Source organism: Diabrotica virgifera, chromosome 10 (assembly GCF_917563875.1).
Source record: "Diabrotica virgifera virgifera chromosome 10, PGI_DIABVI_V3a".
In the NCBI taxonomy this organism is placed as follows: Eukaryota; Metazoa; Arthropoda; class Insecta; order Coleoptera; family Chrysomelidae; genus Diabrotica; species Diabrotica virgifera.
In genome coordinates this window covers 34,688,595-34,707,438 of record NC_065452.1, presented here as the reverse complement: position 1 = coordinate 34,707,438, position 18,844 = coordinate 34,688,595, and the positions used below count along the sequence as shown (strand labels likewise).

Below are 18,844 nucleotides of genomic sequence, written 5' to 3'. Positions count from 1 at the left end.
TATACGACCTAATAATGATTTGTGAAGAAGAATGGAAAACAGGATGGATATTTCCTATTCTAAAGAAATGCGACACCACACAATACAACAGCTATAAAGGAGTAACATATTTTTAAACAGCTGCTACAAAATATTGATATCATTAATCAGACAGATACTCTCAAAATACATTGAAACTAAAATATGAGACTACCAGCAGAGATTTAGAGAGGGAACAATAGATGCAATACACATAATCACACAGTTACTTGAGAAGTGTTACGAACATGAAATCAACTTACACATCCTTTTCATAGATTTCAAGCAAGCATTTGACAGCCTAATAAGACACGACCTAATAGAAGACACGAAAACCTTAGTTATAGCGATGAAACTCATAAAGCTTACAAAAATGACAATGGAATAATCAAAGGCAGCAATAATAACAGATGACGACATCTCAAAAAATATGAAAATACTCACTATAACGTCACTATTTAATGTCGCTATAGAAGGAACAATAATAGTCCAGAGAAATAAGAATTTTCTCAGGACACTCAAAGATCCAGGTAGCTGACTACTTTTTTAGTTATTATGGACCTATAGGAAGAAAACCTACCTGTTTTCTGCCTAGAGTTCGCGTCCGTTTTTTAATTATTAACATTATAGTGCAAAAATCGCGATTTTTTAGATTTTTTGCACCCCATTCAAAAACTAAACAGTTGACATAAGACTACAAAATTTAATTTTTTAGAACATTGAAAAACCTTCAAAATGCCGATTTTTGAAAGTTAAAAAGTTAATTCGTTGCTTCGCAAATTGCAAAATAAGTGAAAATCGATATTTGTTAATAAATTCTACTAAATTTAACTTAGAATTTTAGGGTTTCACCCAAAGTTGGGTATTTTGGTACTTAACAAACCCTCAAAATTTGAGACCGATCCATTAATTAGTTTAAAAGTTATTCTATTTGTTTATCCCAGAGACCTTTATTTTGCAATAACATAAGACAGAAAATAATGAACATTGGGCAATTCTGAGTATGCCAAATGAAAGTAGAAGACGGATAGTATCAAAACGTATTAAAAAAAGATAAAAAATTAATTAATATAATCAAAAATCCTAATGCCAAATTTTTGAAATTTTGTAGTTTATAAACATCAATCTTTTTATATACTCGAAAAGCTAGTATTTTATCACGAATTTTTAAATAAAAAAATTTGGCCTGGGTTCATTTGGGACAAAGTTAGCCATGTGTTTTTTTTAATTCACAGCTAATTTCTTTATAATAATTAAGGAATTTCACTGATGCCATTTTAAAGAATGGGATTTGTATTTTTTGTTAAAAAATTTACACAAACATTTTATCTTCACAGCAGCCTCTACGATTTTTCAAAAATGTAGTTCAAACGGTTACTAGGGGGAACCGACGAATCCACCGAGTAAAAATACCGAAAGAGTAATTTCAAACTAATACAATTTTCTGTATCTCTGGATCAACTCAATGGATTTTGATCTTTCTTTTTTTAATTTGTATGTAATTTCTACGTACATTACAAATATACAATTTGTTTATAAATTTATTAATTAATAATCAGTCTAATTTGTTTACACAATTCTTGAAAAAATATTTTTTTACAATTATCTAATTTTTTAATCGTATCATTAATGATCATAGAAAAAGTTAAAGTACACTTTAATAAATAAATTATTTTTATTAGATAATTATTTATTGAGGATAATTTATTTATTAAACTATACCTTAACTTTTTCTATGATTAATAATAATAGTATGATTAAAAACATGGATTTTTGGGAAAAAATTATTTTTTTCAAAAATTGTTTAAACAAATTAGACTGTTTATTAATTAATAAATGTCAAATTGCAAATAGACAATTTACATATTTGTAATGTACAGAAAAATTACATACAAATTAAAAAAAGAAGATCAAAATATATTCAGTAGATCCCGAGATATAGAAAATGATAGTAGTTTTAAGTTGCCTTTTTTAGTTTTCGAACCCGTGCATTTGTCGGCTCCCAGTTCCCCCTTCACTTACCACGACTAGTCACCAACTGAACTACATTTTTAAAAATTCGTGTAAACCAACTTTTCGAATAGGTATATAAAATGATTTTTTCTACGGACAATATTTTTAAAGTTATTCTAAATGTTTATAAACCACAAAATTTCATTCAAAAATTTGGCATTAGGATTTTTGGAATTAGATAATTTTTTATCTTTTTTTAGTACATTTTGATAGTATCACTCTTCTACTTTCATTTGACATACACAGAATTGCCATATCTTCATTATTTTCTGTCTTATCTCATTGCAAAATAAAGGTCTCTGGGATAAACAAATAGAATAACTCTTAAACTGATTAATGGATCGGTCTCAAAGGGCCTAGCCGGGTAAGATGATGAAAAGTGCCCCCAAGTCGATTCGAATTCCATATAGGTCAACGTTTAGCATATATATAGAAACTAACTTTCTGAAATTCTTAGCCCCCTAGGTGGTCATGTGACCGACCTAGAGCCTAATTAGGGTTTTTATGTTTTTATTTTTTATCTCAGCCGCATCGAGAACTAGCGAAAAACTTTAAATAAAAAAGTTGTAAGCTTTAAAAAGTTCTATCCGAAAATAATTTTTTTTTTAATTTTTGGCGGGAAATTTAAATTTTAGAACGATTTTAAAATTTTAAATGAGTATAAAAAAATAACTAAGACATTCGTTTTTACGAAAAAAATATATGACGTGTATTTTTGCATAATGTTTCACCCTGAGTTTTTTCAAATTTTTAAAATTGGTGAAACGCACCTTTAAAAATAAAAAACTGCATTTTTTCGGTTTTGTTTTTCGTTTTTTGATACAATTTTATACATATTTTTCAAAAAAAGGTAACACCGTTACTGCAGTAGGTAAAAAACAGGAAAATAATTGGGGTTTGCTTAATAAAAATTTTTTGTAACGTCATCCATTTTCAAGATACAGGGCGTTGAAGAAAACAAAATTTTACACATTTTTTACGATTTTGCCGAAACTACTGGCAACATTGTAATAAAACTTGGCGGGTTTTAAGAGGTAGTTATTGTGCATGTTTTGACATTTTTTAACATACAATTAAGAATTTTATATTTATCATTGGCGCGCATAGGGGTAATGGTCTGAACTTTTTAAAGAAAAAAGATAGTACGCCACTGACATTTAAAATTAACAATCGTTTTTGAATTCCTCGTTCAATTTGTGACAAAAAATCTATCTTCCTATTTTTTCATACGACGCGCCATTTTTATTCAAAAAATAAAACATCTTAACCCTTACAAAGTCTTCGAAGTTCTATGAAATAAAATAATACTATTAGTAGTTTCTACATTGTATCTACATAAACTCGTACATCCATTATAAAAACTAATTCGAATACTTTGGAAGCGTTAAGATATTGTAACGATGTGATGCCTCGGCGGGCGATGAGCTGCTGTTACCGGAGGGGACTGATGGAGTCTCCGTGTTTGCGCATTCCTTCTTCACGGCACCGCTGGGGGAAACCGAAGGAGAGGGCATCGAGAGCATATTTAAGGCGAGCTAGGAGAATGAGAAAATCAGTCATGGTTCGTGTATTGAACTTACTATGGCTCAACAGCTGATGCCTCGCGTATTGAACGAGCTTCAGCTGGCCTGGCAAAGATGCGCCGTTTGTGAGGCGGAACTATGCCTAGGTAGACGCCACCGTAGTGACGTGGAGTCTTGCCACAATCGTTATCGCAGTAGGCGGTAGTAGCGAGGAACGAGTGACTGCATTGAAGTGAAATGCCGTCTCCAGGCTACGTTGTTTTAACGTAGCGAGATTATTATTGTATATATTGTTTATCGTATTATTTCGATGTTGCTATTATGATCGGATAACTATAATAAAGTTTAATATTGTTTTTCCTTTGCAGAAGATGGAATTATATTTTATTTTATTTGTTTTAAACTGTATATAATTACCTTTAATATATTTGCTTTATTTTTAAATTGTGTTTTACTGAGTCTGTCGTCCTTAAAACAACTACCCGTTACAAAATGGCGCCCGAGCAAAATAAAAGCTACGCAGTTTGTAACTACCCGTTACAAATTGGCACCCGAGCAATAATTAGAACCATACAAAGACACAGACTCAGTACCAGGTCCACGTCGTGGATAAATAAATAGAACCCGTTCAAAGATGATTAAGCTTCTTTGTTTTCAGATTCTTAAGGAACCGAAACCGAGAAGGAACCGAAAATAAACGTCGCCGATGCAACGAGCAGGAAGAGTTGCGACCGTTCGCTGTAGAAAAACCTTGGCATACTGTCCCAATGGAGTTGAGGGGATCACGCCCAAGATCTACAGAAGGAAGCACCTTCTAGCCAGTCATCCGAGACCAATTTACGAATCACCAAAAAAAAATGACATTGTTAATGGAACCGTCAAAGATGAAACCAGCAAGAAAAATGTGACCATCTACTGTAGAAAAACCTTGGTAAACTGTCCCAATGGATTTGAGGGGACCACGAGCAAGATCTACAGAAGGAAACATCTTCTTGACAATCATCCCAGACCAGTTTGTGAAAGAAAATCGACAGAAAGTACATGCCTTAAGGGTAAACCGTCGCAGATGCAGCCAGCAGGAAGAATGTGACCATTTGCTGTAGAAAAGCCTTGGTACACTGTCCCAATGGATATGAGGGGACCACGATCAAGATCTACAGAGGGAAGCATCTTCTTGACAGCCATCCAGGACCAGTTTACGAAGTAAGGAAGAACCGACCAAGACCACACCGATGATGAGTCCAAGCCGTGTTTCACACACGGCACAAAAAAAATGTATGCTACATTTTTTTTGTTTTCCAAAGAGAAGGGGGTGTAACGATGTGATGCCTCGGCGGGCGATGAGCTGCTGTTACCGGAGGGGACTGATGGAGTCTCCGTGTTTGCGCATTCCTTCTTCACGGCACCGCTGGGGGAAACCGAAGGAGAGGGCATCGAGAGCATATTTAAGGCGAGCTAGGAGAATGAGAAAATCAGTCATGGTTCGTGTATTGAACTTACTATGGCTCAACAGCTGATGCCTCGCGTATTGAACGAGCTTCAGCTGGCCTGGCAAAGATGCGCCGTTTGTGAGGCGGAACTATGCCTAGGTAGACGCCACCGTAGTGACGTGGAGTCTTGCCACAATCGTTATCGCAGTAGGCGGTAGTAGCGAGGAACGAGTGACTGCATTGAAGTGAAATGCCGTCTCCAGGCTACGTTGTTTTAACGTAGCGAGATTATTATTGTATATATTGTTTATCGTATTATTTCGATGTTGCTATTATGATCGGATAACTATAATAAAGTTTAATATTGTTTTTCCTTTGCAGAAGATGGAATTATATTTTATTTTATTTGTTTTAAACTGTATATAATTACCTTTAATATATTTGCTTTATTTTTAAATTGTGTTTTACTGAGTCTGTCGTCCTTAAAACAACTACCCGTTACAATATTTTATTTTTTGCAGCAAAACGGCGCCTCGTATAAAAAAAATGAGAAGATAGTTTTTTTATCGCAAATTGCACGAGGAATTCAAAAATGATTGTTAATTTGAAATATGTCAGTGGCGTACTATCTTTTTTTCTTTGAAAAGTTCAGACCATTACCCCTAAGCGCGCCAATTATGAATAATATCAAATCCTTAATTGTATGTCAAAACATGCACAATAACTACCTCTTAAAACCCGCCAAGTTTTATTACAATGTTGCCAGTAGTTTCGGCAAAATCGTAAAAAAAAAGTGTAAAATTTTGATTTCTTCAACGCCCTGTATCTTGAAAATGGATGGCGTTACAAAAAATTTTTACTAAGCAAACCCCAATTATTTTCAGTTTTTTACCTACTCCAGTAACGGTGTTAACTTTTTTGAAAAATATGTATAAAATTGTATCAAAAAACGAAAAAAAAAACCGACAAAATGCGGTTTTTTATATGTACTGAAAGGTGCGTTTCACCAATTTTAAAAATTTGAAAAAATTCAGGGTGAAACATTATGCAAAAATACACGTTATATATTTTTTTCGTAAAAACGAAAGTCTTAGTTATTTTTTTATACTCACTTAAAATTTTAAAATCGTTCTAAAATTTAAATTTCCCGCCAAAAATTAAAAAAAAATTATTTTCGGACAGAACTTTTTAAAGCATACAACTTGTTTATTTAAAGTTTTTCGCTAGTTCTCGATGCGGCTGAGATAAAAAATAAAATCATAAAAACCCTAATTAGGCTCTAGGTGGGTCACATGACCACCTAGGGGGCTAAAAATTTCAGAAAGGTAGTTTCATTATATATGCTAAACGTTGACCTATATGGAATTCGAATCGACTTGGGGGCACTTTTCATCATCTTACCCGGCTAGGCCCTTCGAAGGTTTGTTAAGTACGCCAATATCCAACTTTAGGTGAAACACTAAAGTTCTAAAGTAGTTTTAGTAAAATTTATTAACAAATAACGATTTTCACTTATTTTGCAGTTTGCGTCGCAACAAATTATTTTTTAACTTTCAAAAATTGACATTTTGAAGGGTTTTCAATGTTCTAAAAAATTAAATTTTGAAGTTTTATGTCAACCGTTTAGCTTTTGAATGGGTTGCAAAAAATCGAAAAAATCGCGATTTTTGCACTAAATTGTTAATAATTAAAAAACGGACGCGAACTCTAGGCAGGAAATAGGTAGGTTTTCTTCTTATAGGTCTACAATAACTAAAAAAGTAGTCAGCTACCTGGATCTTTAAGTGTCCCGAACATGGTCTATTTCTAGCTTATTTCCCTGGAGTATAAAAGCTACTGAAATAAAAGGTTCAATTATAACATTGACGTCGTAACTTAGCAACATCGACATAGCATTGATTAGCAGAAACCTTAACAGTGGAAGAATTTGCGAAGTTGTGCAAGGAAGCATCCAAGAGGGGTATCGCAATAAAGCAAAATAAAACAAAATACCTAATATACTCAAGGAAAAATACAGTTAATGTGAAAAGGTTAAATATTGACGAATATAAGTTTGAACAGTTAGAACACTTTAAATATCTTGGGATCTCATTTAATGCAACTAATGACAGAGAGATTGAAGATTCTAGAGAGAAAAATCATTTGGAGAATAGCAGTCCCAATAAACTTAAAAGTATTGTTCTGAAGTTATTTCTTTGTGGCAGTTTTGTAATTAACTATTCTAATTGGGAAATAAGCCACAAACTTTTAACTTGAAAAAAAATTTTTATTAAACTTAAGGGGAGGGCGGGGGTATGGTTTGAAATATTTAATTTTTTTATTATTTCAAATAAAAGTGCATACTTTCAAGAATACTCTCTGAAAATTTCAAAATAATCGGAGTAAAATTACCAGAGATACAGGGTGTTGAATATCCCTACCTTCGACTCGCTTTGCCGCGGCTTCGCGCCAGCACGCTTGAGCGTAGTGAGAAACGTTAAACAACTGTTCGCCTTCTCTTTTGTAGATTACTCCGCAATTCAAAAAACATATTCCAATGTTCATCACTTTACGATTTGGCAGACAAATAAGAAGATGAAGATGCAGTTGTCAAAACTTTAAACGCATTTTTCTCAAAACTGCTTTTTCAAATGCGGTGGACATTGTAACTAAAAAACTACTTCACCGATCTACCTGAAATTTTGCACAGATTTTCTTTAGAGATTTCGTGAGGTAACAACGTCGAGATATTTTTCGTTTCGTGCTTATTTTTTGTTCAACAATATTAAATCTGTTGGTTTTCACAAAACTTTTATCAAAAATTTCGTATTTTTGACTTCTGAGTGATACCAAAAATTCAAAAATCATTAAAAATAAAAAAACTCGACGTTGTTACCTCGTGAAACTCATAAGCTAATTAAATCTTTTTGAATTTTTTGTTTCATATGATCCAGTGATGAGTTCTGATGTCCACCGCAAAATCAATTTTTTTTTTGAGCTGCCTGCCAAAATTTGTCGCCAATGGCTTATTTTTCAATATTTTGGATTGAATTTTTTCTTAAATATTCTTTGAGTTGTACTTAATATGTTTATTTAATTTAAAAATAAAATAATTATGCCATAGCGTCGAAAAAAATTCACAAAAATGTGCCTGATATGTTGATTTCAAACCATACCCCCCCTTAAGTAATGACGAATTTAGACAACTGATAACTACAATATAAGATAATTTTTGAAAGGAGAAGACATTGTCATTTATCAAAGCACATAGCACATAGATGGATGGAAAATACAGAAAGGAGAGGTCTAGAAGCAGTTATCACGAAAATCACCAAATGGAGACCAATATCAGGCAGACTATGAGGAAGAACGAAAACTAGATAGGAGAACCAGATAATTGCAGACCTTAAGATGGGAGTTAAAGCATGGATAACCATAAGCAAAAACAGGAACGAATGGAGAAATATTATAGAAGACGCCATAAGTCAGACAACCAATTGTAAAACCAAAATGTTAATGGGGACTGATTCCCTACGACAATTACTAAATCAGAAGAGTCCAAAGAAATTGGCAATTACTCCTCTTGGAGTGTAGATGCTACACTCTGGGCCAAAATTAACCGTCCACCATAAAAATGGGTCACTTTTGATGGCTTATATCTCCTAAACCTGTTGTCCGATTTAACTGATTTTTTTAATATGTTATTATAGCCTTATTCCTTGAAAATATCGTTATAATAATATTGTTGCTAAACAGGTAAATTTTCATTGTCTACCGGGTGCACGAATCAAACTGTGTTTTTTTCTTAAAGTTTGCATCACCCTGTGGAATATTCTAGCATTTATAAAATATTGAAATTAAAACCTAACTGTAGCCTCATGTTTTCTCAACATTCTGTTTTTTGATTCATTCGCTGATGTTGGATAATAAAAAAGTTAGGTGCTTTAACAACTAACATGTTTTTTATCAATACAGGGTGTTTTTAAAAAATGTTGGCAAAGTTTAAGGGGTAATTCTGCATGAAAAATAATGACAGTTTGCTTTATAAACTTATGTCCACAAATGCTTCGTTTCCGAGATAGAGGGTGTTGAAATTTTTCGGACAAACTGACGATTTCAAATATGCAGATCCTCAGTGACACTAAGGATTACATTTAATTCCTGTTTTCTTCACTTACAATAGTTTTTGTTCGATCAGATTTATCATAATCTAAGTGTCCAGTCCGTTGAAACCGTTCTAGTATATTTTTAAACGTTTCTTTTCTTAGTTGTCGTCTATCAGGGAATTTCTGATGAAAAATTCTTATTCATAGTAGCACATTTTTGTTATACTCCACTAGCACAAAAATCTTATTAATCAGTTCCTCGTTAGAAAAATTCATATTAGTAATGGTAACAAAGCAACTGGAACTATAAAAATAGTATAATATAAAATTTTTAAGGAAATTTAGTGTCATAGCCGAGTAAGTAGAATATTGTATGTTTTTATTAATATTTTGCGCACCAACAATCTTAACTACGAATTTATTTGGATATCTCATCCAATATTAATAAATTAAGGATCAGGCCAGATTAGGATGTCTTTTTTTCGAAAAATTATTTTTTATTGAATATTTTCACGGCCACCTAATAAAATTACACGTAATTTTTCTTGCAATTAATATTTGGCTTAAAGAATCACGAATAACTTAAAAATTAAAGCACTTAGGTATAGGGAATGCTTAAGAATTAAAAAAGTACCATAAAATATCATTGCATTACAATACTAAAACACAGGGTGTTCCATTTAAGAAAACTAAGAAAATACTCATTCCGAGTTTCGACCCACCCTGTATACTAAAATTTAACATTTCGCTACACTGTTAATGTTTAACAATAGTAAACTATATTAAAAATCGTTTGAACTTAAAATAAAAATTTGATGTCAAATCACTACAATTCTACCGGGTGTGAATGTTGCTACGAAATTAACAAAAAAACGTAATTATCTTTTAAACTACCTCGTATCATATTACAAAACCATATATTTTAAGAATGGAAACATTGAGGAGAATCCAAAAATGTAAAAATATACAGGGTGTTCCATTTAAAAAAACATAAGTTTGTGTCACCCTGTCAATACGCACGTGCCTGTATATTTGAAAATATTTTTAAATTATGGTCCTATCAGTGCCCCAACTTTTACCTAAATAACTTTTTTTCGTATCTCTTACGACAAACGAGTAATTGGACTTTGTCATACTAATGCCCCACCCTGTATATCCATCCATTCCTGCCTAATTATATTTTTGGAAATAGTATATAGGTCTTCTGGAATGAACGAATATTTTACAAAATTATCCGAATCTAATGCTTCCTTGGCGAGCATGTCTACTTTTTCATTATGGATAATCCCACAGTGAGCTTTAACCCAAACAAACTTAACTATTTTTCCTTCTTTGTGCAAGTTTTTAAAATTAACTAAAATATTTAGTAAGAGATAATTAATATTACAATTAGTTGATATGTTTTTAAGTTTATCTAAAACACTTTTACAATCTGATATTATTAAAAATTTTTGCTTACTAAATAAACTATTTTTTATATATTTTAAGGCTTACATATACCGATTTGCTCAGCTGAATAACTTGAAAATTCACTCGGAAGTTTTTTTGCCTCGAAATAGTTTTCTATAGGGTCCCAAAATGCACAAGACGCTTTATCGTCTTTTTTAGATGTGTCTGTAAATACTATATGATGATTTTTAAAATAATTTTCTATGTCTGAATTAAACATCACATTTCTCAACGACTTCGGATACATGGGATAATCTCTTAGAAATCGTATATCTATCTCAGGCACATCAGTTAAGTTTGTTTGGTATATTGGTAACATTTCGTTTTTATACATTGTGTCTTTATATTCTTAACAGTCTTTATATGATTCACATAAAATAAGTGATTCCTTTTTCTTCCAGTACTTATTAGTCAAATCCATTATAAATAGGTTGTGAAGTTTACTAACTAGACTACTATTTTTAGATAAAATTTTCCATAAAAATTTATTACAGAAATATTTTCTTCTTAACTGTAGAGGCATTTCGCAGCATTCCACGTAAAGATTTGAAACTGGTGTACTTTTAAAGGTTCCAATGGACAATCTTAGGCATTTATTTACTAAATTACCTATCTTTTTTAAGTTACTGGAGGCTGCTTGGGAGTATAGAAAGCATCCGTAATCAAGAATTGATATAATAAATGATCTATATAATAACAGGGACATTTCTGGATCGGCTCCCCAGCTGTAAGTTACAGCCCTTAATATATTTAGTCCTTTCTCGGCTTTTTTTAATATTCTTTCTGTGTTCTTTCCAGAGTAATTTTCTATCAATAGTTACTCCTAGGTATGTTACGTGAGAAGTAACGGGAAAGCAATGCTCTTGTAGTACAATCTGGTTGGGAACTGCGCGTTTTCGGGTGAATATACATGATTTTGATTTTTTTAGTGAAATATTTAAGCCTTTCTCATGACACCATTCGTTAAATTGAAGAAAAAATTGGTTTAAAGAACTGTAACCAGATTCAAGATCACAATTATCAATGTAAATGCATATATCGTCCGCATACTCCAGTATCTTAAGGTCCCTAAATTCGTCTGACAGCCTTTCTAGGTCAAAAGTGTAGATTGTGTATAATAGAGGACTTAAAACGCTGCCCTGAGGTAATCCCAGACTTGTTGTTCTTGTATCTAAAATTTCCTCGTTTACTTTAAAGTTAATTATTCGATTCCGGTATAATTTTATAATTTTTGTAGAGAATTCATTACTAAATCTAATTCGTGTCATTTGTCGATGAAGAATTTCAAGATTTACTTTATCGTAGGCTCCCTCTATATCCATAAATAACGCTATAGTGGAACGATAAGAGAACGAAATATTAATGTCAGCTACTAAATGAGTAATATTTTCTACATTTTTAAGGTGGTCGGTTAATTATTTTGGTCCAGAGTGTATGTTGATATGTCATAAATAAAAGTACTTACCATATTGGAATAAACACCTGTTGAGCTAAAAAAAATCATAATAAGATATCAAAATTATTATATAGACTAATATAGAGCGTTTCACGTTAAGAATAGAACATTGCGGAGATGCCCCATGTATTTCTTATAGACGACAGAAGCGCGCCGATGCCACGCCGTACTGATTAGAATGAATCGTATATCGGCAATCGAGTAGCCACCCATGCCCGAGAGGTTTGGCAATACTGATCTCCATAAGCGTAGGTAACGTTCTATTCTTAACGTGAAACAAAGTATAGAACTATTATACTTACATATAAAAACTAGTTAGATCATCGTACCTATGGTTCACAATCAAATAATTGGCATAATGTTTTATTCCAGTCTTACTCTTTATTAGTTGGTTAACAAATATACTACGGTTTAAAGTGGATTCCAAAAATAGAATAACCTAAAAATCAATAGAGCAGATGATATAGGCATATCATTATAGATATATCGTTCATTTGGAAGAAGAGGGTTACATCTCAAAATGTTAAAGTTTTTTTTATTGCACCAATACCTTCCAAATAATGACTTCTACTGTGGAAAAATTGTTACATGTGTAAGTACACTAGTCTCCGAGAGATGGCAGATGCAACTCTTTGGTTTTCCCCTAACTTTCTCTACAGAATGTTATTCGCTTTAAAGAATACAGTTATATCTTGGAATATAAGAGACAAAAATAAGTTAATTTAATTAAAAGGGTGATTTGTATTTGGGATATAGAGTTATAAGTAAAGATATAACCATTTTTCTTAAAAATTATAACAATAAAAATGAACAGTATGTTCTGATAGAAGGATACTTTCTTAGTTGTAACTTGGATAATTCATCATAAAAAAGAAGCAATATTATGTGCGTAAAAGTAGTTTTGTGAAATGTAACCTTATTCTTCAAAGTTATTTTGTTATAGGTATGTGAATTATCTTTTTTTGCATTGGGTAAATTATTATAAATTAAACTGTAGTTTTATTTAGGGATTAATTTAATTTAACAACAAATGCTTGTTGTCTTTAGTAGAGAAACGCAATGTTTTCCTGAATACAATTTAAGTTTTCACAAAAATTTGTGAATAAAAACAATTATTACTATTATTGCTTTATGTTTCATTTTGTGTTGTATAAGAGATACGATTTTAATGTTTTATTAATAAGTTTTATTAAATCATAATTGATATAATGGCATTTTTAATAATACTTTATTAATACAATTCCTAAAATGTAACTTTATGAGCAAACATAGTGTCTTAAAAAGATAATATTTCTTTATTCAAGAAGGTTATATCAAGTTTTTTTTCTGAACCAGATATCTTAAAAAAAATTTTGTCAGAGCAATAAAAAGATCAGAAATCTACCATACTCAATCATTAAATCCTATAATATCAATAAACACTGCACAAAATAAATAAAATAAACTAAAATGAATCTTAAAGCCTTTCTACTGAAAAAGTGAAAATTCTTAGTTATAACTCTCTTCTTCCAAATGATCCTTTGCGATACATTTCTGATAAAAATATCTGAGATCTAAATAACAATTTACAAAAACATATTTTACGAACATATAAAAAAAACATCAATAGTTAAAATACACACACATTAAATTATATAGTCTACGTTTCAGTAATTACAGGTACAGAAAGGTCTAATGGGTCACGGCGTTTTAGTCTTCCTCTCCTGGGTCGCTTAAGTAGGTCTTGCGCAAGCGTATTTGGATGCTTCAGTAGTCTATTTTTGTAGGTTCCACTGAGTGAGAAAACGGTGTCTTTAATGTTTTGGATCTGAAGGTCTCGATGTATAACATAATTAGGCACATACCACGGAGCGTTGGTAATATGTCTCAAGACTTTTGATTGAAAACGCTGACGTTTCAGTAAATGGGAATTAGATGCTGTACCCCATATCTGAATACCGTAAGTCCATACTGGCTTTAGGATAGACTTATACAATAATAATTTATTGTATAGACTTAATTTGGAGTATTTGTTCATGAACCAATACATTTTCCTGTATATTATTCCTAGTTGTAGTCGTTTTTTCCAGATGTGCTTTCCCCAATTTAGTCGGCTGTCAAAATGTATTCCTAAGTATTTAACATCATTTCTTGTGGGTATGATGGTATTGTTTATATGCACAGATGGTACACTTTCCCTGCATAAAGTGAATGTTATATGTGCAGATTTGCTGCCATTTACTTTAACTCGCCACAGTTGTAACCATTTCTCTAAACCATTTAAATGATGTTGTAAATTTTGGCACGCTGTAACTGGAACCGAGCTAGAGGCCATTATAACAGTATCATCTGCGTATGTAGCAATTGTGCTGTTTGCTGTTGTGGGAATATCTGCTGTGTAGAGTAAGTATAAAGTTGGTACCAATATACTGCCCTGGGGTACTCCTGATAGAATTGGAGTTATGTTTGATACTGCTTCATTATGTCTAACCTGGAAGTATCGATTGGTAAGATAGGAACTCAGAAGTGTATAGATAGGATGGGGAAAATGAGTTTTTATTTTAGATAGCAGCCCATCATGCCATACCTTATCAAATGCTTGTGAGACATCCAAAAAGGCTGCAGTGCAGTATTCTTTCTTTTCAATTGCATCTCTTGCTTCCTTGGCAACCCTATGTACCTGCTCAATTGTTCCATGTTGTTGCCTGAATCCAAACTGGTACTCCGGTATCAACTTTTTTCTCTCGATTATAGGATTCATTCTTTGAAGGAGTAACCTTTCAAATATCTTAGATATAACGGGAAGCAAACTGATTGGACGATAAGATGGTAGTTCGTGCGGATCTTTATTTGGTTTCGGTATTAGAATAATTTGTGCCATTTTCCATTGAAACGGAAAATAGCCTAACTTTATTATAGCGTTGAATATGTACACAACCAACCGAAGTCCTTCTTCAGGTAAGTTCTTGCAGATTTTTCCCGATATTAAATCATACCCTGGAGCTTTTTTGATATCAAGATTTTTAACTAAATCTTTAATTTCATTTATTTTGATATTTTCAATCGGAGGTGACATCTGGTAGGATACCTCTAAGCTCTTGTGAATGAATTCTTCTTCTTCCGTAGGGACAATTCTGGGATGAGGTTGAAAAACTTGCCTGAGATGATTAGCGAAAGCTTGGGCTTTGTCGTCATCTGCCTTGGCCCAATCACCATCTTCCTTTCTAATGGGGAGCTGAAAATGAATATCAAAAAGACTAAATATATGATAATAACTAATTTCCAGTACAATACAGAAGTCTATGAAGATGCTTGGCTTTATAAAAAGAACCACCAGAGACTTTACTAACATCTCAGCTATTAAATCCCTTTATTTCTCCCTGTTTAGATCTCATTTCGATTACTGTTCCACAATCTGGTCCCCCTATTACTTTACTCATAAACTGAAACTTGAGGCTGTCCAACACAATTTTCTGAGATATACTGCCACTAAGATGCATGTATACTACGACTATTCTGCATTAGAGCGCATACTGAACTTACCTCCTCTTGAGGTACGCAGAAAACAAAGAGACTTAATAATTTTATTTAAAATTATCAACGGGCTGTGTAACTGCCCCGAGCTTCTCTCCAAAATATCTCTATTTGTCCCCAGTCGTTCGACTAGGCAGGTGCAAACCTTTTATGTTTCTTTTCATAGATTCAATTATTCTTAACTATTTATAATGGGAAATAAGCCACAATATTATTAAAAAATGATTTTTATTAACGTTTCGACGCCCAAATCGGGTGCCGTTGTCAAAATACAAAATACTACTAACATAAATAAAAATGTTGTCGCTTAGTAAAAAAAAAATCTTCTAATAATTTATTTAATTTGACTCATTTATATCGGCAATTCAGATACATAATATGATACATTTTAAAGTAGAAGACTTTAAAATGATATTGCCAATATTTATGAGTTGCGTTCCTGGGACGACTTTACTGAAAGATAGTTCATTCGATTACATGAAATCAACCCCAACTCAAGAATATCCGTCACAAAAAAATCATAGCATGTGATCTGTTTTTAAAAAGACAACCACATGCAACTGTGACATTAAAATTCTCGCGTTAGAGATCTCATAGTAAATCACGAGGGAAAACCAGGAAAAACCTCGTGATACTATCCCGACATCGTAAGTATTTGGTCTTACATTTAATTTACTCTCAAAATTAATACCAAATTCTGACTTTACTATAATTTTTTTTAAATTATAAGTAATATCAATAATACATGGATATATAAGTAATACTAAAATATAAAATATGTACTAACTCGACTATTGACTTACTAATTGTGGTATTTTCTTTCTATTGACTTCCTCTTTCAGTATGGGTATCCATATCCTACTGCATTCCACCGAGGTATTTGCGACACAATTGGTTTCGTTTAGCATAATTAGAGCCGCTTCTTTGATTTTTCTCTTTTTACTAGGTATCTGTTTCTTTGAGGACTATACTTGAATCTCTCCACTGAGCTCTATGTTCATTATCCCATGCGTGTTGACATATTTGAGATCTATCAAATTCTCTATGAATTCTATGAGATCTCTAACGCGAGAATTTTAATGTCACAGTTGCATGTGGTTGTCTTTTTAAAAACAGATCACATGCTATTATTTTTTTGTGACGGATATTCTTGAGTTGGGGTTGATTTCATGTAATCGAATGAACTATCTTTCAGTAAAGTCGTCCCAGGAATGCAACTCATAAATATTGGCAATATCATTTTAAAGTCTTCTACTTTAAAATGTATCATATGTATCTGAATTGCCGATATAAATGAGTCAAATTAAATAAATTATTAGAAAAATTTTTTTTACTAAGCAACATTTTTATTTATGTTAGTAGTATTTTGTATTTTGACAACGGCACCCGATTTGGGCGTCGAAACGTTAATAAAAATCATTTTTTAATAATATTGTGGCTTATTTCTCATTATAAATAGTTAAAATTGTAAAAATGCCACAAGAAAATAGCTTTAGAACATCAATTATTCTTACAACACATTTATTCCTAGAACTCTTCGACTAGCTAACTCATTAAATAACCATATTTCTTCCCTAACTTTTTAACTTTTTAATACTTTCGGCCAGAGCTTTTGTATTGTGATTGGTGTTACATGACCTGTATGTATTAGATAACTCAAAACCGTTATACCTTGGAACATTTCTGAATTGATTTATGTGTTATCTTTTGTTTGTAATTGTACTGACCTATATGTTATCTTATTCTTTTTTCTTTTTTGTAACTGTACTACTCATAGAATTATTTCTTCTCAAACCACTTTGTTATGTTATATATTATGATAATTTAAAACACTGTAACATTTATATCTGAATAGGGCTTGCCCGTGAATAAATAAATAAGAATAACACTATACAAACAAACATACATTTGGGAAATGTACCCATAGAAAGGGTTGATACATACAAATGTCTAGGAACTTAAATATCAGAAAATAATGATCAAACAATAAAAATAAAGGTCAGGATATAAATATCAAGAAATGAGCTTGTAAAAATGAAATGAATTATCTGCAATAAAGACCTTAGATTAGAACTTAGAGTTAGAGCTCTCATATGCTACATGTTTTCGATACTGCAACATGGACTTGAAAGCTGGACATTAAATCAAGAACACCTAAGGTAATGGCACCAGTACCTGACATTCTTAGATTGCAAATTAACTTATAATTTTTTACTAAGATAGATGAAGAAAGTCACAACAGAACATTTTAGTGTGACTATTACTACTTAATTTTTATAAATATCTTTTAAAAAATCGCAAAGTTGTTTATTTAAGATTTTATTTTTAATTTTTTTTGATAAAATACATGTTCCCCTATAGATGACAGGTAAAAATTGAAGGTCACCAGTTGGTGACAACACAAGAACCCTATAGGTATAGGTGACACCTAAATAAACTAAAATACAAATATGAAAATGCAGCATTTTTAATAAGTACCTACTCAAACAAAGATGTAAAAACTTAAATTACTGAATACATAACTTCTTAAATTTAAACACATTAAAACTTCCAACTATGACAAAAACTACAAGATTTTAAAACATTTCTTTCAAATCGGAAACTGGTGCTTGAAAAACAATTTTAAACCTATCACCAGATTGCACCAATTGTGGATTTTCTAATTTTCCCAAAATTTAATTAAAAGCTACTGTGGACACATCATCCTCAACAGCCTTAAAAGTTCTTTTTGTAGTATCAATAGATTCCCATAACTAATAATTCGTTCTTAGAGCATTTTTTCTGAACAATGCAGACATATTTAAATCTTTGGGAATTTCTTTTCCCTCCCACTGCACACTAGAATGAAATCACCATTTTGTAGTTCACTCAAATTTTCTATTATGATTAGCTTTTGTATATCTTCAGCGCCCGTATCTTCGAAATCCTCATTCCATCCAGAATTTTCAGACTCTGCATACTCTACGTCACTAACATCACTATCTTCTGATCCTGACTCGATCTTATTCTTTTTCTTTTTTAATACTTTTTCAGCCTTAGCTTCTTCTCTCTTTTTCTTTCTCTCAATTTTATTTTTTTCCTTTTCTTCTTTTTCTTGTTGTTTCTTTTTATTGTATTCTTGCCATGAATCAGAGGTCGCAACAGACGGTATCTTTTCTTTTCTTTTCCTTTTATTTAAAGATTCCTTGCTCGTTTCCGGCCAGAATAAGGCCCTTTTAAAAGGTAATGGAACATACTGACCTGCTTCTATGTTAATGTTTATATTAACTGGTGTTGATGTTACTATTGGAATTTTTTCAGGAGTAGAATTTTTTACAGGTGTTGAGTGAATAACTGATACATCTATATTATTTTCTA

General features: G+C 32.0%; 1 protein-coding gene across 3 annotated transcripts in view; it reads right to left on the bottom strand.

Moving 5' to 3' along the window:
* The window catches only part of LOC126878471 (spermatogenesis-defective protein 39 homolog), a 58,929-nt gene that overhangs the window by 27,363 nt on the left and 12,722 nt on the right, over positions 1-18,844 (bottom strand). Inside the window, exons 1-3 of one of the 3 annotated variants that reach the window (XM_050641216.1) lie at positions 14,541-15,321; positions 12,277-12,413; positions 11,984-12,008 (exon numbers count right to left, since the gene is read on the bottom strand). In XM_050641216.1, the coding sequence (XP_050497173.1) occupies positions 11,984-12,008; positions 12,277-12,413; positions 14,541-15,305 (927 nt within the window). In that variant the 5' untranslated portion in view covers positions 15,306-15,321. Of the gene's footprint in view, positions 1-11,983; positions 12,009-12,276; positions 12,414-14,540; positions 15,322-18,844 lie in introns of those variants that run through there. The other 2 variants (XM_050641215.1, XM_050641217.1) reach the window with 2 other exon arrangements.